Raw genomic sequence first — 21,134 nt, 5'->3', positions numbered from 1 at the left:
ATCGGAGAGGGATTAGGCCGCGCTCGTCGGAATTTGTCATTTCAACGAGTCCATTAACGGGACGAATGCGAGGCGGGACGGCGGAGACGACTTGCCGGTAGCGCCCGAAGGCGCGCCACGCTGGGCGCCGTGCTGTGTCCGCCTCGCTTGGAGCTGCGCTCATGCAAATGCTTCCCAAAGGTGGGGATTCTTGTCTCATTTGGTCATTTGCAAAACTCAAATGAACAAGACTAGATTTTGGCTCGATCAAGGCCACGTTTGGCTAATTGTATGAAAACTCATTGAACATTTGAATTCCCAGTTATTGACTGAATCCAATCGTATGATTTGGGGGAAATCTGTTTCGTTCTCGAGTGCTTCCTAACCTAAACAGAACCTCGCAAGTTTCATATGTGCCTTCACCAAACCCGCTGTATTTGGAAAAATAAAATGTGATTTATTTTATTTTTTTTCAAACTCAAAACAATTCACACAAAACAGAAAGATCGTTCAGTATTTACTAATTGCGAAACAATGCGACGTTTGCTGTTGCCTCGCGGAGACGATTGGTTGCTTTCCTTCGTTTTGTTTTTATGTCCACCGTCCTCGCAAAGATGCGTTGTAATAAACGGGACACAGCCAAGCGGAGCGGTAAACGGAACGGACACACGCACACACTTGACCGCGCCGAACGAACCCCAGTTGAGAACCTGGCTTCGAGAACCAATACTTGAAAATTGTAGCTTTGTATACAGTTTCTAGCGGATGACATCAGTCGGCATTTTTGGGACGAGCAAGCAATTTCTTGTAACATTCTTAGTTTACGAAAAAGTTTGTTTTGCCCGTAATCACAAGAGTCTCCAAGGGGTTCACGGGCTCACCGTTGGCAAAGATCGGTGACATCCCCTGATCTAAACCCGGGCAAGGAAAAATCCAAACCCCATTTGGGAAAAAAAAAAGAAGAAACCTTGGATTTCGAGTTTCTCACATAGTACGGTGCTGTACAATATGAATTCAAACGGCATAAGAGTTCAGAGATGAAGCGCCGCTTCGGTTCCGTCCTCTGGACCTGACCCGCCCGGTCCACGCGGAATCCTCCATAGCAACGCCTCCGGGGAAGTGGTCGCCATCAGATCTTGTCAGGGTGGAATCCACACAGCAACAGCGCCTCCTAGAGTGGGGATGGGGGGGGGGGGAGATGACAAACGGCATTAAAACAGGCCAAAAAAAAAAATCCAGATGTCAGGGGGTAAGGCAGGGCAAGAGGCAATTTGTATACTACGTGTGGTTTAGCAAAATGCCAGAGTTTAGAAATAAGTCTGAAGTCGACATTCAAACATTTCTACTGAGGTAGCCACTTTAATTTCCACGGATAGGGCATTCTGTAGTCCTGGATCCCAAATAGAAAATGCTCTAGAACCTGCAGGATTCTTTTTAGCTCACAGAGTCACCAAAAGACCGAACAAACTTTTTGCGTTCTGGGAAGAAATTGTTCTTAATTCAAACGGCAACTAAACAGAACTTCCATGTGTATTCTGAATTTCCACAGGAGTAAAAAGGTCACCTCTTTAAAACAAAAAAATAATAATCAAAATTGTGGCCATAACAAATGTCACACTCACATTCACACCTACGGGCAGTTTAGAGTCTTCAATGAACCTAGCATGCGTGTTTTTGGGATGCGGGAGGAAAGCGGAGTGCCCGGAGAAAACCCACGCAGGCACGGGGAGAACATGCAAACTCCACACAGGCCAGGCCAGATTTGAAACCCCGGTCCTCAGAACTGTGAGGCGGATGTGCTAACCAGTCGCTCACCGTGCCGCCCATTGTAGGTATATGCTTTTTAAAATAATACAACATTTCTTGGCCCCTGCTGCAAGCCGTCACCTTATCGTGGTGGAGGGGTTTGTATGTCCCAATGATCCTAGGAGCTAAGTTGCCTGGGGCTTCACGCCCATGGCAGGGTCTCCCATGACAAACAGGTCCTAGGTGAGGGACCAGACAAAGCACGGCTCAAAGACCCCTTATGATGACGACAAATGATGGACTCAGTTTTCCCTTGCCCGGACGCAGGTCACCGGGGCCCCCCTCTGGAGCCAGGCCTGGAGGAGGGGCTCGAAGGCGAGCGCCCGGTGGCCGGGCCTGGACCCGTGGGGCCCGGCCGGGCACGGGCCGAAAGGGTAATGTGGGGTCCCCCTTCTCGTGGGTTCGCCACCTGTGGGAGGGGCCACAGTGGTCGGGTGCAGTGCGAGCTGGGCGGTGGCCGAAGGCGGAGACCTCGGCGATCCGATCCCCGGCTACAGAAGCTGGCTCTAGGGACGTGGAATGTCACCTCTCTGGCAGGGAAGGAGCCCGAGCTGGTGTGCGAGATCGAGACGTTCCGACTAGATATAGTCGGATGCGCCTCCACGCACAACTTGGGCTCTGGTACCAGTCCTCTCGAGAGGGGTTGGACTCTCTTCCACTCTGGAGTTGCCCACGGTGAGAGGCGCCGATCAGGTGTGGGTATACTTATTGCTCCCCGGCTTGGCGCATGTAGGTTGGGATTCACCCCGGTGGACGAGAGGGTAGCCACCCTCTGCCTTCGGGTGGGGGGACAGGTCCTGACTGTTGTCTGTGCCTATGCACCAAACAGCAGTTCAGAGTACCAACCCTTTTTGGAGTCTTTGGAGGAGGTGCTGGAGAACGCTCCCGCTGGGGACTCCATCGTTCTGCTGGGGGCCTTCAATGCTCACGTGGGCAATGACAGTGAGACCTGGAAGGGCGTGATTGGGAGGAACGGTGCCCCGATCAGAAACCGAGCGGTGTTCTGTTATTGGACTTCATCACCTCATCACGGATTGTCCATAACGAACACCATGTTCTTATGCTTGAACATGGTGTTCGTTATGTCCACACGTGCACTTGGCACCAGGACACCCGAGGTCGCAGTTCGATGATCGACTTTGCGGTCGTGTCATCGGACTTGCGCCCGCACGTCTCGGACACTCGGGTGAAGAGAGGGGCGCAGCTGTCAACTGATCACCACCTGGTGGTGAGTTGGCTCCAATGGTGGGGGAAGATTCCGGTCCGACGTGGCAGGCCCAAACATCTGCTGGGAGTCTGCTGGGAGTTTCAACTTCATAAACTGGCAAATTTGAGGACACTTCGACACGTGCTCTCCTTTTAATGGCGAAATGGGAAACTTGGTCAAAAGTGTGCTTTTACTTTTCAAAGCAATCCACTCTTCTCAGTGTCTTGATCTGCCATATTTCTAAACCTTTCTACTCGTGAAACGGCAAATTGTGGCACATTTCCACTGGTGAAAAACTGCGAAAGTTGGTCAAAACCTGCATCCACTGTGTGGACTGAGGTATTACGTTCCCAAGCAATCTGCTGTTGTTCAGTGCCACTTCTTGGGGTCAGTGTGTGGTCACCTGGTCAACAATTGCCCACTCGAGAAGCTTTTTACCGTCAGTTGCCAGGGGAGCTTTGAAGGAGAGTCAGGCTATTGCTCTTTTCTTTCCCTTCATCATCTTCACCTCTTTCTTGTTCCCATCATCCCTCCTTTCCCTGCTTAGCAATTTGAAAGCCAAGTCTCGCCTAGATTTGGATACAGGATTACGTAGCGTCTCTTATTTTATGTTTTGCGAAAGAGTACGGTCTCATTCACTGTCCTGTTTTGTGTGTTTTACATCAACAGGAAGTTAGCCAAAAAGCACAAGGAGACGGCCAGCAGCTCCACCCAACAGAGGGAGATGGGGCCGGTCAACACAGCCGACAAGAGCGCCGCCAAAGTCAGCACGCTGCGCAAGGACGACCCCTTCTCCACCTCCAGCCAGGACCTCAACGGATTCAGTAAGTCCGCAGGACCGTCTAATTCCTGGTATTTTGTGAGAACATTAAGTTTCATCGGTTTGGACAAGAAGATTGGTACACATGGCCTCAAAAGGTCCCAAAGTAGAGTCCCCCAAGGTTCTGTCCTCGGTCCTAGTTGTGTTCATCAACTTTTCAATTCAAGGTGCGTCCCAATTCGTGGTGTCGTGATACCAAAAGTCTGACTTCGATACATGAAATACCTCGCAAGCTTGCCATTTGAGCGCTGTGCGGTGGCAGCGAACTGAACTCACTTCAAAACAAGCAGCAGTTTGGCACATATAATTAATTAGTCAAGAACGGCAAAGAGAGAGGCCGAGACAGGAGCCGAGTCGCCGTGCACAGTACATCTGTCCTATGCTGCCCCCAGGTGGCCGAGGCCTATACACTAGAATGAGCAGCACAATGTGCGTTGAAGGAGAAAGTGTGACCAAAACAATTTCATTATTTTTTCTTCCATTTCATTACTGCATGTTCATCTTCTTTTCTCTTTCCAGTCTGTGAAATTCTTCCAAAGCCTTTGTCCAAACTTTCTTCCGTTTGCACTTGGTGAAGGTGTCCCAATACATTTGTCCAAACTCCATTTACTTGTCACTCCGAGGTGTCCCAATACTTTGGATCTACCGACGCCACAGCTTAAGCAGTCAACCGGAGCAACTCCAAGCACCCATCTGTCACGTGTTCCAATACTTTGGCTGACTTGAAAAGTGGGCGGCTTCAAGCAGTTGTTTAATAAAAGGCCAGCTCCAAATAAAAGCCGGGATTCGGAACTTTTCTCTCGTATTCATCTTTCGATCTGAAACCCAAATGTCTTCGGTATGCAACAAAAACAAAGGACCTTCCCGCTCTAAAACGTTTGGCGGGCATGTTTCTCCTGAAAATGTCACGCTGGCCTTTTGGGAATGCTTGCTTGGCCATGGAAAGGCAAGGTTAGTTGAGAAGAGAGAGGGGGGGAAAGAAAGAACGAGAAGAGAAGTGTGTTACTTCTTGAAACTTGTTACCAAGGGAGTTGCATGTCTGTATGCACTTGTGTGTCTTTCTTTTGCATTTTCAGACCAGCGGAAGTCACACTAAAGCGCGGCGCTGGCTTTGTCGTTAGCCTTGTTTTTAGCATTTTGGCGACGGGCCTCGGAGACAAAACGATCAAAGCGCCGTTGCCGTTGTTGTTGCGTCGTCACTCGTCTTTATGCCCGCAATCAACGTGTGACGCGTTTCAGTGCTCTCTGCGCTTTTTCTTTTGGAAATTCAATATTTGTAGCCATTCGTGTTAGCAAGCCTTGTCTTGAATATGGACGATTGATTTTTTTCCCTTTCAAGGCGTTCTGTGATGTTTTCTCCTGTGAGCTTGCCGAGGCCTATTTTCTTTCCTTCCGCTTTCTGTGCATCCTCTCACTTCCTCATCTTGCCTCCCGCTGCTGCTGCTGCTGCTGCTGCTGCTGTTTTCCATCTCACCTGCTCTTCACCTTCTCTTCTCATCCTCCTCTTTTTTTTTTCTTTCAGCCTCCCCCTCTTCCTGCTCCTTCTCCTTGCAGGGAAGCAAAACGCTGCAGACCAAATCCCTGCTGAATTCGTACTACTCAGGTATACGCACGCACGCACACACAAACACACACACACTGGAGGGAAAAAAAGTGTTTTTCTTCCCTGTTGAGACATTCTTGGTGGGAAATTGGATGATGGGATCCCACCAGGATCACCTTTCAGCCTCCATAGCGTTTTATTTCTGTGCTGATTGGAACTCACTCACAAGTTATGTACAGTTTCTTTCTTTCTTTATTTTTTTTAAATTAATGTTAGTATTTGGATTTTTTTTTAATACAGTGGAGCCCCGCTATTGGTGGGGAGATAGGGACCAACCCCAACTACAGATAGAAAATATGCCATTAAACGACGCCCCTTTATAATTGCCACGAAAAATGTAAAAAAAAAGATGTTTTTTTTTTTTTTAAATCGAGCAAATAGATTCATTTGCAGATTCCGAACCACAAATATGATGGGATCCACTGTATATATTTAATTACATTAAATTTTTTTTCTGAACACATACTCTACTTGGAATTAAATTGCTAATTGCATGTAATAAAAACATCCAGATGACGGGAGAGATTTTATGTCATTTTCGGTACTTGGGAAAACAAAATACTCATGAACGCACACACACTGGAGAAAAGTGTTTTTCTTTTATATCGATCCAGTTGGAAAATTGGACGACGGGATCCCACCAGGATTAACTGTCAGCACCCTAACTTTTTTTTGTTTTTTTTTTGGGGGGGGGAGTTTGCTTTGGTTTTTGACTATAAAGGAAATTTTATGCAAAGGTGGGCAGATCGATACACATCTGTGTCGAACTCAGTTGTGTACGCTCTATTTGTTGTATTTAAATGTTTCTTTTATTTGACTGTATTTTAGTATTTTGTTAGCCTCATAGCATAATTGCCCAAGTCGTTTTTAACTTGCTGTCACACTATCAATAAAAAAAAATCAAATGTAGATTTCCAGTCATCAACAGGTTAAGGTCATCCGGAAACATTCATTTGAGGCAACTAGACTCTTTTCTTTGTTTGTTGAAATTGTTGTGTTGTTTTTGGAAACAATTATGTTATGAACACACATTGTACTTGGAAAAAAAATAAAAGCTAACTAATCCAATTTAAATATTTCATAATAAAATATAAAAAGTAATTTGAATTAATATTTTTTTTATCTATGGAATTGTACTTTCTGTACACTCTACCTGGAAAACCACACTAAAGAATAAAAAGTGTTTCCCGTCCGTGTTGAGACATTCCAAGTCCAAATTTCCGATTCCACCAGGCTCACCTGTCGGCCCCCTAAACCTTTTTTGTTTATGATGGTCGTGAACTGTAAAGTGAATTTAGCAGCTAAGGCTGGTGGTAAAAACAATAATTCATACTAACTCTTTTTACTAAACCGTGTTCCGGTGAAATTTTGAACTGCTCGATGAAATCACATCTCCTCGGTCGTCATGGCAACGGTGCGGAAAGTTATGCGTGGCGTGTCTGTCGGTCCTTGTTGTTTTGCTTATTGATTATTGTGATGTTGTCTTCCAGTGTCCAAAGAGTCGGTACCTGCCACCGCATCTCTGGGTAAGACAAAAGTCACCTTAGCATTAGCATTAGCATTCACGTCACGCTCTGTGTGTGTGTGTGTGTGTGTGTGTGTTTCCACAATTGAAACACCATGGAAGGTGCCATTTTGTTTCTGTGATTTGGGCCAGTTCCAGGCGTCATTCAAAGACAAACTTGTCCTCGAGATTTTGTCCAATTATTACCAAATTTGAACCATGTGTACGAGACAGATGGACGACGCTAAATTCGGAGTACAGTGGCACTTTGAGATACGAGTGAGCCGACTTAGCGGTTTTTCGGCATACGAGCCTTCGCCGGTCTGATTGTTTTGCTCTGACTTCCGAGCGCAAACTTGAGATACGAGCGTAGAAAACGGAGAATTACAAAATGTTTATTTTAAAACAAACACATAGCTTAGCCTTTAGCCTTTAATGCTAATGCTAACAGGAAACACTATAAGCAACGGATATTTGACGGTACAGCAATACATTTTGACCTTCAATATCACAGGACTCGCAGTCATATATTCTTTATCTTCCGCGAGGAGCTGAGACGTCCGTGCTGTCCAGACGTATCTCAAGGCGCCACTTTCCGGCGCAAGGTTTTGGTTATTGCGTGTAGGCGGAACTTGACTGCAGACTGACGAGTCACCGTGAAACTCCAAACGGATCCCGGAGCGTTGGAAGTGGTTTTGGTTTCCGAGGGAAAACTCGGACCTTCCGACACACTTCAGGTACTTGGAGCTGGAAAATGAGCTGTGAGGAGAAAGTCATTATATGCGAAAGAGAAAGACGCGTGCACATTGAGGGATCAAAGTCGGGAGGGGGGGGGGGGGGGGGGGGCGCGGCTAAATCCGCCATGCCGACCGAGCGCACTGGGATTTAGCTGTGTGTGTGTGTGTGTGAGGGGGGTTACTGAATATATAAGTGTGGGTTTGTGTGTCATGTTGTGTTTTGAGGTGTGTTGTTGTGTGTGTTGTGTTTTTTGTGTGTGTCCCTGCTGTTGTGTTGTATTGTGTGTGAGAGAGTGTTTGTGTGTCAGTATTTGTTGTACTTTTGTGTGTATGTCTTGTGTAGCGTTCTTTTGTCTGTGCGCACGTGTGCTTGCATCTGTGTGTGTTTTGTTGTCTTTTGTGTGTTTTGTGGTGTGTGCATTTTTGTATGCGTTATGTTGTGTGTTGCACAGTTTATGTGTGTTGTAGTATTTGTTGTGTTGTTTAGTGTGTATGTGTGTGCGTGTGTTTGTTGACGTGCGCGTGTGTCGCGCAGCAACCGCCCGGCCGTCTTTGCGCCGGTCTCAGGCGTTCGACTCGGCCGCACAACAATGGCGCAACTCCTCGGCAGGAAAGCGCGAGGACACGTCAGCGTTTCCCGCGGCGACAAACAGGACGCGCGCAGGGTTTGGCGCATCCACGGGGGGAGTTAACGCTAATGCGGTGCAAATCCCGGGGATCAGGACGAAGGCCGGCGCGGTGTCGCGTCTTTTATGCGAGAACACGTCTCGCGCTCGCGATTGATTTCCCTCGATGCCTCGTCAGAATTTTGTGTCGCTGCAAGGACGGCCCGTCGCAAGTTTTCTGTGGCGACGCGCCGCAAAGTCACCCGAGCAGAAGAAAAGAACAAGAGGCCCGCTTGCACAGGTGCTGGAAACTAAACAAGTGCAAATAAAGTACTTGGTTACTGTACTTAAGTCGATTCTTCAGGTTTCTGTTCTTTACTTGAGTATTTTTTGGCAACTTTCTAGCCTCCCCCCTAAAAAAAAAAAACAACACAATTTTTTGTGCCGTTTTGTGCGAAAGCTTTATCCTCACGCGAGCGTGCTGGAGCCTATCCCAGCGATCATCGGGCAGGAGGCGGGGTACACCCTGAACTGGTTGCCAGCCAATCGCAGGGCACATACAAACAAACAACCATTCCGTTTTTGGGATGTGGGAGGAAACCGGAGCGCCCGGAGAAAAGCCACGCAGGCACGGGGAGAACATGCAAACTCCACACAGGCGGGGAAGGGATTTGAACCCCGGTCCTCAGAACTGTGAGGCAGACGCTCTAACCAGTCGACCACCGTGCCGCCATAAAGTAATGTAGTAATATAAATAGAATGTAAATTAATGTGAGAATGTTAGAATGTGATCAATTGCGACTTCTTCTGTGTGCGTTACTTGGCCACCAGGGGGCAGTGTAAGAAGAAGACTGTAACTAGTGTAAGTGACTCAGTAAACGGAATTTAAAAAAAAAAAAGATTTTGCAGAGGATGAAGAATATATGCCTGTGAGTATTGTTAAATTATCAGTCTACATGTATTGAGGCACCGTTTGTGTTCCAATATCTGTCGCTTAAAACGGCGCAACTATCGATGCTATTCGTTGGCCCGTCTATGGCGTTTTGCATTGTGTGTTAGCATTAAGCTAGTGGAAAGTCAAGTTTTGTGGTGGTTTTGAACACACTACTACATGGACCAGTACATGAGTTCACTGTACAAATGTCTGAGATCAAATGTAAAAAAACAACACCTAAATAAATACAGTATTAAAATAGTACTTGAAAAATCCGCGTTTATAGTACATGCAAGTATTTGTACTTGGTTCCTCGGCAGTACTGAGGCCTGATGTGGTTTTGTTATTTCTTTGCCTTTGGAAGATGCTGCGTTTTTTTTTGTTTTTTTTTTTCCCTTTCTTTTTCCCCCCGAATGGGCAATTATTCTCCCGCCGTCTCTTTCAGCATAGCATTAGCTGAATGCAGGGTGATTATAGCTAATGGCAGCCATTTTGTGTGGCTGTAATGCGTCAGTGCCGGGTAATTGAAGGTGAGAGCGGGCTTGAGGCAGAGTCATTTTTAACCTTTATGCGCGGCCGCCCGGCGGAGACGCATCTTAACTCTCTGCTTACACAGCTTATACACTATTTGATATTATATATTACGCCTTACATTCACACCGCTTTCCTTTTCTTTCACTGTCTCTTCTTCTTCTTCTTTCCATCTTTTTTTGCTCTTTATCCTTCACAAAATTGTGGGGGGGGGGGAGAAGCCTATTCTTGCACCATTAAGATAAACTCAAAGAAGTGTCTGTCAAATAGTGGCTCATTAACATAAAGAGTGAGGAGCTTCTGGGAAATAGCGCGCCATAAAAAGACATGCTACCTATCAGCGCTGGCAGGTGCAATCCGCTCACACACGCGCGCGCGCACACACACAGTGGCAGAGAGATGTCTGCAAGATGGCCAGTGTTGTGGAGCTGCTGCTCCGACTCCATTTCACGGCCGGCTTGATGCACGCGCGAGCCTGCCGAGCGCACGCGCACCAAAGTGTGTGCGCGCGGGCTGCAACTTGCAAATAGCCACACCCGCTTCTCCCTGCATTCAAGCGAGCGCTATGTCATCATTGGCCCTAAAAATAAAACTCTAATGACGCCACACCGGCTCATCAAAAGGAGCAAAATAACCCGGCGGTTGCCATGGAGACCCCCGATCAACAGCCTTGAGTGCGGCGTTACGTTAAAGAGTGAAAAGCCTCAGACAAATAGTGTGACATTAGGTTCAACAGTGAAAAGCTTCCGCCAAATAGTGCACTGTTAACTCGAGCGGCAAAAAGCTTCAGTCGAATAGTTAGAAAAACAAAAAGCTTACGCTTAAGTCAAACAGCAACTTTGAAAAGCGGCTTTATTGGATTGATTTTGCGGTGACTCATCAAACGTCGCCATCCCAACGCAGTGACAATTTGATTTCCTGCAATTGAGTCTCAGGCATCTGTTCAGTTTACGTGCTTCCAAATGTGGTCGCGATCGGACAAAATCTTCGGGACAACTTTGTCCTTCAAAGTGGCCAAAAGGACCCTGAAATGGCCGCTTCAGAGCAAAATGGCCGATTTCCTGTGTCTTTTCTGACATGACTTCTTAAGGCTTTTGTGTTGTCGGTGATAAATGTGATTTTTTTTTGTTTTTTTGGAAGTCTAAGATGTCATCGACGCTAAAAACCTTAAAAGCCTGCGTATCGTCCGTGCCACTGTCTACGTGTACCCAACGGTTGTTGTTGTCGTCGTCACGGTAACACTGACGCCATTTTGTCTTTCCGGACCGGCTCGACAGAGAGCAGCCAGCCGTCGCTCGCCCAGCCCTCGCTGACGCTGCAGAGCTTCCCGTACGGCGGGCGCGAGTCGGTGGAGCTCGCCTACCAAAGCGGTACGCCGCCCGCACCGATCTCGCGAACCGGCCGGCAAAGCGGAGGACCCGCAGCGCCCCACCTCAAAACTGTAACATTTAAAAAAAAAAAAAAAGAAGTCAATCATCAATTTTAGAGCGTCGAGTCTCGAATGAAAGCCATGTTACTCAAATTGTATGATTTCATCCAGTAAAAAGGGAATCAAAGTGAGTTTTCATGGGTTTCAGTTGGCCAAAACCGATCAGCAGCAGAACAGCAGAACCTCTGTTTACCAATTTCATTCATTCAGTGCCTTCCTTGGTAAACCCAGGTAATGTTTCCCATTGGAATGAATGGAAAAAGCAATTCATCCGTTCCGGCCGCAGAACAAAGTTAGGTTTGCCTCTTTTTTTTTTTTAATCTGTATGTATTTTAAGTTTCTTGGTGGCCTCCGCCGCATCCTCCGATCACTTTGTGGGGGCTAATTTAGGGCGAAAATACAATTCTGCTTGCGGTGTGCGTGACGCATGCAGCCAATGAGGTTTACACGTTGCAAGAAATAACAAGGCGGTGAACCAAAAATAGGGCGTGCCGCCAACTCAGGTCATTCTTCTTGGAAAATTAAAGAGAGTAAAGAGAATTGTTTGTAAACCAAGGTTCCACTGTATTTAAAGAGCCAAAGTTAGAAATGAATTGGGTGAATTGTCCAATATGTCAAATGATAAGATGAACAATGACGATTCCCTCCAGTCCGACCTCGGATCGGTTCATTGAGTGCGACGGGCGTGTCCCGATACTTTTGTCCGTGTGCCGACCCTCAGGTCAGTTCCAGCCGGCCATCCGCGTGGCCGACCTCCTGCAGCACATCACGCAGATGAAATGCGGCCAAGGCTACGGATTCAAGGAGGAATACGAGGTGAACGGCAACGAGCGAGTTGCATTTGGGGAGATGCGAGTCGACGATCCGTCGGGAAAAAGAGCCATTTTATTTTTGTCTTGAATCTTTTTACATCGTAAAAGAATGTACAGTAGTTGTAATCTTGCATGAAGTTGTATTTTGGGGCATTCAAAAGGAAACTTGTTTGGAAAAAAGAAATATTCTAATAATTAAAAAAAACAAAAATACTGTATAATACAAGTAAGTACATAATATTTGCCAACAAGTACCATGGAGGCACAGACGGAGGGCAGGATTCAGGGCAGGATTGAAAAATTCAGTTTCTTTTGAGAAACGTGCAAAAGGTTTTGTTGTGCCATTTGTTAGCGTCGTGCGCGGCAAATATTCAGGCCGCGCTTTCCGCCATCCCGGCGGCGCCCGGCCCGTATGTGCTCCCCGAATGCAGCGCTTTCCTACCTACCGCCTTTTCAAACTGGAATTGGGAATTAGTGCGCGCGTGTGCTTCCAGGCTCTGGCGGAGGGACAGACGGCGCCCTGGGAAACGGCCAAAAAAGAGGAGAACCGCAACAAGAATCGCTATGGCAACATCATCGCTTGTGAGTACTGCCTCGCTTTTTTCTTCTTGGTGTTAGCATCACGTGTAAGTGACTGACAGTTTGACATGTCAACATGAAACTTGGTAGGGCCCCCCCAAAAAAAAGAAGTCTCAGAAGCGCACGAGAAGTCTGCCGTCTTGGTTTGAATTGTCCAGTTTAAGCTAAGTTGTTCTGAGTTGCGCCCGACTGGATTTCAAATAACAAGACTGCCCCCAAAGCCAGTTTGACTTCTCAGCATGAAATTTGGTAGATACGGTAAGGCAGGTGTGGGAAACCCGTTTTTGTCGCGGGCCACATTGTATTATTACATCCATACTACAAATTGATGGAATTTGAAATCAGAAGTCATGGATAATGGTTTGTTCGACTATTGTTCAAGTTACTGTAAACAGAAAAAGCTTGCAATGTCTCAACGATACTATTTATTGTTATTATTTTATGGAAATTTGAGCAAGAATCACAAAAGTGATTTGCTTTTGCGGGCCCCATGAAATGACTTGGCGGGCCAGATTTGGCCCCCCGGGCCTTGAGTTTGCCACCCGTGCTGTAAGGCCACCCCAAAAGTCTGGAGAAGCCGTGCTTTTGCTTTCACGTCGCCATTTTCGGCTCAGTGGCTTGACTTTGGGAAGTTTTGGGAACTTGGCCCCTGGGAGCCCGCTTCACCGAGCAAGATGAGATCTGGCGCAAATGTCTTTCCACTAAGCAGACCAACAAAAAAGAGACAGAAAGTCTGTCACTTTGCTTTGAAGCGGCCATTTTCAGGGGTCTTTTCCTGCGATCCGTACCAAATTTGCGGCATGTACACGGGACAGATGGGCGACGCCGAATCGCCAAATCTGTGAACGTGTCATCATACATAAGATGTGTGGCAAACTTTGCGGACTCGCCACAAAACACAAACCTCGCTTAACTCAGCCGCACACGCTCCCGTCTTGTTTTTTGGGTTTTTGTTTTCCTGAATTTGACGACGATTTAAGCGTAACGGTCATGTTCATGTCATAAAGTCATGGAAATACGCAGGTAGGCGTAATGAATAATGAATAGATGCGATTTGAGAGTGTGGAAATGCATTGTGCGCGTTGACAAGTCGGAGCAGCGTTGTGCGACGCGCGTACATAATTAAAGGTCTCCGTGTCGCGTGGCGTGGCGCGGCGCCTCGACACGGAGACCTGAAGGCTCTCAAATGAAAGAAATGAAATGAAATAAGCTGTCAAAGTCCGGACGGCCCGCAGGAATGATGATGAATTTGCTATTAGCGCAAATGTTTTAATTACCGGCCGCCCGGTAATGGAAAGTGTCCGTCTCGCACAAAAACTCATTTTCTAAAGAAAACGTCGTCAAGAGGCCCCCCGAGGGGGAGGCCATCAGACGACGCAGGAAAACATTTGGCTTGAACTCCGCATCACCTTTTCCTTTTCATTCTTCTTCTTCTGGTGGAAGCTGAGCAAACGTTGAGTGAGATTCCAACTTTTCCCGCGTATTCATCTGCTGGTGCTTGCTAAAGGCCAAGGAAAGTTCCCAAGGAGAGCGATTTGTCTCATATTGTCATTTCTTTCTTCAGCTCTTTAAATCTATGGGTCCTTTTCATGTCATTTGATTCATAACATTAAAGACACATATATATATATATATATATATATCCTTTTGGGGTTAGGGTTACCATTGATAAACTGTCCTTACTGTATAATGAGAGTAATCAAACGTTGATCCCAACTACTCACTGACGCCATTGCACGGAATAACGGTCAACACATGCAATCGTTTTCACAAATTCGGACATATTTGGTCTCATCTCAGAAATAATAACAACATTTATTTCCTGTGAATGCAAAATGGCCGCCTCAACCTCGGTCCCGGACATTTAGGGTTATTTTGGTCATTTTCAGCCGTTCTTTGGAGTGTTTTTTTTTTCAAATTCAGCCCCCAAAGCCACTTGAACTTACCAATGTGAAATTTGGTAGGCACGTCGGTCATGAGTAGACCCACCAAAAAGTCCCAAAAGACGCCCGAAGTCTACCTTTATGGTTTGAAGCGGCCACATGAAGATGAACAGGATTCTTCTTCATTCCACTGTTGCGTGCGCGCGTGCGTGCGTGCGTTTGCGCGTGTCAACATTCCGAGTTGTTTGACACATCAGCTGGAGGGAGCTGTGGACTTAATAGGCTATTACACACTTTAATACCCTTCACCACACACGCGCCACACGCACGGAAGCCTGTTGTCGGCGGATGGATACGTGCTACGCGCGCCACACAAACAAGCGTGCGCGCACGCACAGCAGCCAGTCTATTAAACTCGCGAACGCCTCCGGCTTGGACGACTCGGCGGCGAGTTAACTGATTAGCGAGATCCATGACGGACGCAAACGGAGAAGATGAGGAGAGCGTATGCGTGCGTGCGCGTGCGCGTGTTTTAAAGATTTGGGCCGAGGAGGCAAAAAAAAAAAAAAAAAAAAAAAGTGATGTTCAGCACTTCCAAGCTTTTTCAAATAAACTTCATCACTTCGCCGTGTAAACACTGAGGTCAGCGCCAGTCCAATTTTTCCTCCGCTATACTCGTCGGGTAAGGACGCCAGAGACCTTTTTCCCGAAAGGGAACATTTCAAAAAAAAAAAAAAAGAGGTGAGAGGAGTTCGAGGAGGTCGAGGAGGTCGAGGAGGAGAGCGAGGCTCGCGCGTTAATGACCGAACGGACTCTCCAACTCAGCTTCCAACTACGCTGTGTGCATTGAACACTTCTGCACCCGAAGAGATTAGAATCGTCAGCGGCGTTGGATGCGGCTAAAAACGATACATGGACCGAAACGCGGTCGTGTATACGAGCAGTACGTCGGAAGCTGATAGAACACGTACGAAGTCGGACGTGAACGGCAGCAGGAAGAGGCAGTTATATCGCTGTTGTATGTAGCAATAAAAAGTCACGGCTTTATTCAGAAACAGCAGAATATTGTCGCTGTTGGGTGGAAAATGTCCGAATATGGTCAAATTCATATTTGGGGCAAAAGCAATACTATTGGTCTGTCCCCACCTGGTCTATTATTTATAGGCAATCTTAATTTGAGTACCAAATTGATGTTGTATAAGATGATAACGAAGCCGATCTAGGAGTAACAAACATTTCGCTTTATTTTTGGATTTGGTTCAAATCTTGTTTGTTTTGTTTATTGTCTTTGTTTGCGCATATATTTTTTTTCACATGTTCGAAATCAAGAATTCAGTCAATCAATCAGAAAATCGACAAAAATGCGAATGGTTCTTTTCCGAAGCGAACGCGGATGTTTGCGAATGTCTGGAAACAACGATATTCACTTTGCTTTCATGGAGGACGACAGAAATCAGAGAATATTTCTTGTTGAAATTCAGATGATTTGGACAATTGTAAGGTCTCGAAACGATGAACGGAAGATCCAAATGGTTGCCAGTCACTTTGATGATCCATTAGGTGTTGATTAATTCATGAATTGTTTCACTTCATCACTATGAAGAATCAAATTGAATCGTTTTAAAAAGGAAATGTTACCGCGTAACATTACAAACGCCAGCGGATCGCCGGACCTTTGCCCAATTTGGCAGATTTGCCGCTCGTGGCTGAGAGGAGAAACGTCGAAGTTTGAAACGTAAGTCTCGACTCTCAAGGTGAACTAGTGGACTATGTGAAACTCTTGAAGGCACTCGAAGTAGTTTATGCGCGCGCGTCAAAGACACACACAACCAAAGCTGTGGACTGGGTCCAGCTCTTCTGCTGCTTTGGAGCCAGCGCCTCCTGCCAACTCGGCCCAATTAGAGGCTGCCCTCCCTGGGCTGGAGAGGAGCGGAGCGCCGCCCCGCTCCGGGCTTCTCCGCGCAGGTCGCTGCGGTGTTATGACAGCCTCTGACACCGGCCCCGCAAAAATGACCAGTCGGCGGCGCGGCGGACTAATGGGGCGGCGGAGCGGGGATGCGACGAGCTCGATGAGGAAGGGAGGAACCCGAGGAGGGAGAGCGACCCGGTTTGACCATTAAACAAACCGACAAGTCCCTGCAAAGTGAAAATAGATGTCTTGTAAATTGGACACAGCACAGCGAAGAGTGTCGTTAACCGCCATGCCCAATTTGAATGACTTGGGGGGGGAAAAGGGAATACGGCGAACCGCGTCGTCACAGGGCGTCGTCCACACCGCGACAACGAGGCGTTCTAACGGGGCCACGCAAGCGCGAAGCCCTGGTCCACATGCCGGCTGTCACATCGGACTTCAAAAAAAGAAATAAATAAATTCCTTCTCTCTCGTCCGCCTTTCTCTGCGTGACGAGCGTGCACTCACGGCCGACAACGATGCTCTCTAAAGCGCCCGCTCAAGTTCTTATTGAGTGGGGGAGGGGCGACGTCACCGGGTGGCATTTGAGCCACGCCCACGCCACGCGTTGGCGCTTTGTGGGTCGGCGTAACTTTAGGCCTGTTGTGTGTTGTTTGCGGTGTTATCTGACCCCACAGACGATCACACCAGAGTGCGACTGCAGCTGCTGGACGGAGAGCCTCACTCCGACTACATCAACGCCAACTTCATTGACGTGAGTTCAAGTTCACTCGCCAGCTACTTTCACTGAGCCGCATTATATTTGGTCGATGGAGCCAACGTTAGTAAACCCGCCAAAAAAGTCCGAAAAGACAGTCTGCCATTTGGGTTCCAGTGTTGACATTACTTGTTTGAAAATTTGACTTAGCGACGTGAAATGTGGCAGACATGTCGATTAGGATTAGATCCACAAAAAAGTCTTAAGACGCCATGCTCGAAAATGTACAGGAAGTCTGCCATTTTGGTTGAAAGTGGCCTTTGTTGGCCATTTCTCCGACAGATTTCTTTGTTTTAATTCGGCCCCCCGAAGGCCATGTGACTTAGCAACGTGAAATTGGCTTAACATGTCTACCTTGAGCAGACCCACAAAAAAGCTCTGCCAGAAAAGTCTACCAGTTTGGTTTCCGGGGACTGTCACAGTGTCCTTCCAAGACAAACTTTTCCTAATTTTGTTCCATTGCTTCTACATTTTCCGCACGCGTACTTGGCATATGGACGACGCTCCATTAAAAATATGTTTACGCTTTACCCTTGAATGTAACATATGGATAATAACATGTTTAATGCGACCAGGAGGCGGAAGGTGACCAGGGGAAAAAGATATGAGGAGGACGTCCGCGATAACAAACAAATGTGCTCTTCTTGGAAATGAGAAAATTAAAACCCCAACAATATACAGCCCCCCCCCCCCTACCCCCCCACCCGAGCGCACTGTGATAATAATAACACTACTAATAATAATAATAAAAGCCTTCTCAGAGCAGGTTTTTAATGAAAATGCGCACGTGATAAATGTTCTCATCTCAGACGTGAGGATGAGGAGGGCGAGGAAGACGTGCGCTCGTCACTCCCACGTGTCCCGTGCGAGGAAAACGAAGCCCGCTATTATTTAATATGATATTTATGCATGAATACAACCTTGACTTGTGCAGCCGGGAGGCGGAAGATGACTTGAAGATAATTAAGAGAGGAAATTGAGATGCAGGAAGGATACGCCAGCTTTAAATATGAAAACAATTCATTTCACTTCTCGATGTTGTTGAGCTAGCTTAGCATTAACGACTGCACACTGCGCTCGAATGAAAGAATGATTTTACGGAAACTTCGCTTCGCCCGAGGATACGCGACGCAAGCGCGCGGCGAGCTAGCATTCGAAAAGTGGAAGACAAGACTGTTGCATTTCTGACAGCACTTTGGCGATTTGGATGCAGATACGCTTAAAATGACAGTTGAAAACGTTTTTCATTTTGAATCCATTGTGGTTCTGTTTAGAGCCCAAATGTCCCAATGTTTATGGACCTGAACGGTATGTTTATGAATCAATGCTGCTAGAAAAACGTAAAGACGAAGTTTATAGAGTGAAAAGGATGCGTAAACCGAGCTCGTTCGCGTATGATTAGCAACAGTAAACTATTTTTTTAAACAGGGCATCACATAAAGCACTGTTTTCAATCCAAAATACTTTCATCAAGCGCTCGTTAAAGCGTTTTGTTTTGTGCGTCTCTCAGGGATACCACCGGCCCAGACATTACATCGCCACGCAAGGTAATTCCAGTTCAACCACGCCGTTCGTCTGTCTGTGCGTGCGTGCGTGTGCGCTCGTTGGCGTCCTTTTGGACGGGACCGTCATGAACGGATGGAGACTGGACCCGAGAGCAGGCGGAGGCCGAGAGGTTGTGATGAATAGTTTCTTGAAAAAGGGAAACGTCGATGGTCCTTGAGGTGCGCCGGCGGGCTGCGGAGGCAGGAAATGCGTGGCAGGCGGCTGGTTCGGCGACCGACGCGGAGGCAACACCGAGGACAAGGAGAGGCACGGAGGTCAGAGAGGAGACGAGGAATCGAGTAGCTTACGTGGAGACCGGGGAGCCGTCGTACCGCCGGAGTAGCTCTAATACTTTACTTGGCAAGCTTTCAATGCAGGTGGTAACCAGGGCAGATTGGTGGCAGGTGCGCGGCCGAGGAAGGTGCTGGAAAAAGAGAGGGGAGGGAGAGAGCGCAAAGCACCACCCAGGCTCCAGCAGCAGAACTGAAGGATGGCTCATGACAGGGAAGCTAGTACCGCAACCTTCTAAATTTAAACCTCCTGGACTGATTCCCAAAAAAAAAGGGCGGGGGGGGGGGGGGGGGGAAATCCCCTTGACAAATTTAAGAGCCCATTAGCGCGCAGCTGCACTTTTCATGTGTGCGCAGGTGTGTGTGTTTTTCACGTTTGCGTGTTTGCATCTCTGATGTTCGTGCATGTGTGCTGCACGTGTGTTTCGTTTCACGTGGGCAACTCTCGGTAGAGCGGCTCGTCAGCGGTTGGAATCCCGAAGTGCCCTCGGGCAAGACACTGACCCCGAAATTGCTTCCAGGTGGCCATTGGAAATGAGAAACGGTTCTCAATTGCCTTACTTGGTGAAACAAACAAAGGAGTGTGTGTGTGTGTGTGTGTGCCGGTTTATGCACAGTTGTGTGTTTCATGCAAATGTGTGTTTGTTTTTGAGCATGTGTGTGTTTCATGTGAGTGGATGTGTTTAGCTGTGCGCGTGTGTCTTTATTGTATGTCGTGTCCTTCATATTCGTGTGTGCGTGCGCATCAGGGCCCATGCAGGAGACGGTGAGGGATTTCTGGAGGATGGTGTGGCAGGAGAACTCGGCCTCTATCGTCATGGTGACCAACCTGGTGGAGGTGGGCAGGGTGAGTTGTTCGGACTAATGCTAATGTTAAAATGATAATGTCGTAACAGCGTTATGAACATCCTACAATGAAAGAACAGATTGTATTCCAATGTTTAACTTGGGGAGGTGGGGGGGAGTCATCTCGACCTCGTTTGAAAGCCTCATCTGGAGCCGTAACCCGTTTGCGTGTTCAGGTCAAGTGCGTCCGCTACTGGCCCGACGAGACGGAAGTTTACGGCGACGTGAAAGTCACCCTGGTGGAGACGGAGCCGCTGGCCGAGTACGTCGTGCGAACGTTCACCGTGCAGAAGGTAAACAACACCACACGCCGTCGCATAGATTCAACTTTTGTCATTTGTAATTTGACACGACCGTATATGTTCTATACTGGCGCCTCTGATTTTTTCTGCTTAGAATGTCAAGCTGGTGTGTGTGTGTGTGCGCGTGCTGCGTTCACTTGCACTTGAGCCGCTTACCAAGATGACTCAACGTCAGCTCATTTAGCACCATGCTAATCCTCACCACCTCCACATTTTCGGCCGTGTGCGCGCGTTGTATGTGGCGAATCTGTGTGTGCGTGTTGGTGTGCATGTGCGTTTGTTTGAGTGTGTGTGCAGGTGTGCATTTTTTAAATGTGTGTCTGTATATGCATTTGTGTATTTGTGTCTGCGTTTGCGCATGTTTGTGGTGTGGATGCATTTATTTGTGCGTGTGTGTATATGTTTTTGCGTGTGTGTGTGCGCGACATCAAAAGCCGCGAAGGAGGTGTGACGTCGATCACCTGGCGAAGTCTTTTAATTGCAACGCGGCTCCCGACGAAAAGGTTTTCATTCAAAGCTAATCCGCCGGGAGATTAAGGAGCGCGAGAACGTGGCGGAGTGAGACTTCGCTCGGGAAGCGGCGGGGGGGGGGACATCTTTGCAATTGGCACGCCGCCTTTGTCACAAGGTCAAAAAGGTCAAATAAGAACCTACTTTGTTCTATGAACAGAAGCACTAATATCTTCGTACTACGCAACAACAACAAAATAAATACTGGTTAGTACGCTAACTCCAGACAGTCATTTCCTTAGTTAGTATGTTTGTCGGTTATTTGTTCGATGCTATTTTGCTTTGTTTGATCAGATACAGTCGTAGGTTCCTCAGCTAGTCAGTCAGTCAGTTAGTTAGTTCATTTGTAAGTCGGTCAGTTGGCCGTCGGTTAGTTATCACTAAGCTATGTTAGGTTGTTCTTGTTAAATAGTTGCTTCCTGAGTTAGTTAATTGGTTAGATTATTTTAGGTGGTCGGTTCCCTAGTTAGCAAGTTGGTTGGCTGGTTAGAGGCTTTCTTCGATAGGTGGTTAGTTTCTGAGCTTGATATGTATCTGATTAGT

At 47.3% G+C, this 21,134-nt stretch overlaps 1 protein-coding gene across 15 annotated transcripts in view; it reads left to right on the top strand.

The window, feature by feature from the left end:
* The window catches only part of ptprt (protein tyrosine phosphatase receptor type T), a 120,926-nt gene that overhangs the window by 83,808 nt on the left and 15,984 nt on the right, over window positions 1-21,134 (top strand). For 10 of the 15 annotated variants that reach the window (XM_061784113.1, XM_061784112.1, XM_061784121.1 and 7 more), the window contains 10 exons: window positions 3,662-3,816; window positions 5,335-5,415; window positions 6,906-6,941; window positions 11,004-11,096; window positions 11,877-11,971; window positions 12,462-12,549; window positions 17,010-17,095; window positions 18,609-18,645; window positions 19,683-19,780; window positions 19,956-20,072. In XM_061784113.1, the coding sequence (XP_061640097.1) occupies window positions 3,662-3,816; window positions 5,335-5,415; window positions 6,906-6,941; window positions 11,004-11,096; window positions 11,877-11,971; window positions 12,462-12,549; window positions 17,010-17,095; window positions 18,609-18,645; window positions 19,683-19,780; window positions 19,956-20,072 (886 nt within the window). The remainder of the gene's footprint in view (window positions 1-3,661; window positions 3,817-5,334; window positions 5,416-6,905; window positions 6,942-11,003; window positions 11,097-11,876; window positions 11,972-12,461; window positions 12,550-17,009; window positions 17,096-18,608; window positions 18,646-19,682; window positions 19,781-19,955; window positions 20,073-21,134) is intronic. The other 5 variants (XM_061784124.1, XM_061784123.1, XM_061784125.1 and 2 more) reach the window with 2 other exon arrangements.

This window comes from Phyllopteryx taeniolatus, chromosome 9 (genome assembly GCF_024500385.1).
Source record: "Phyllopteryx taeniolatus isolate TA_2022b chromosome 9, UOR_Ptae_1.2, whole genome shotgun sequence".
NCBI classification, from domain to species: Eukaryota; Metazoa; Chordata; class Actinopteri; order Syngnathiformes; family Syngnathidae; genus Phyllopteryx; species Phyllopteryx taeniolatus.
This window is presented reverse-complemented; position numbering and strand designations above follow the sequence as displayed.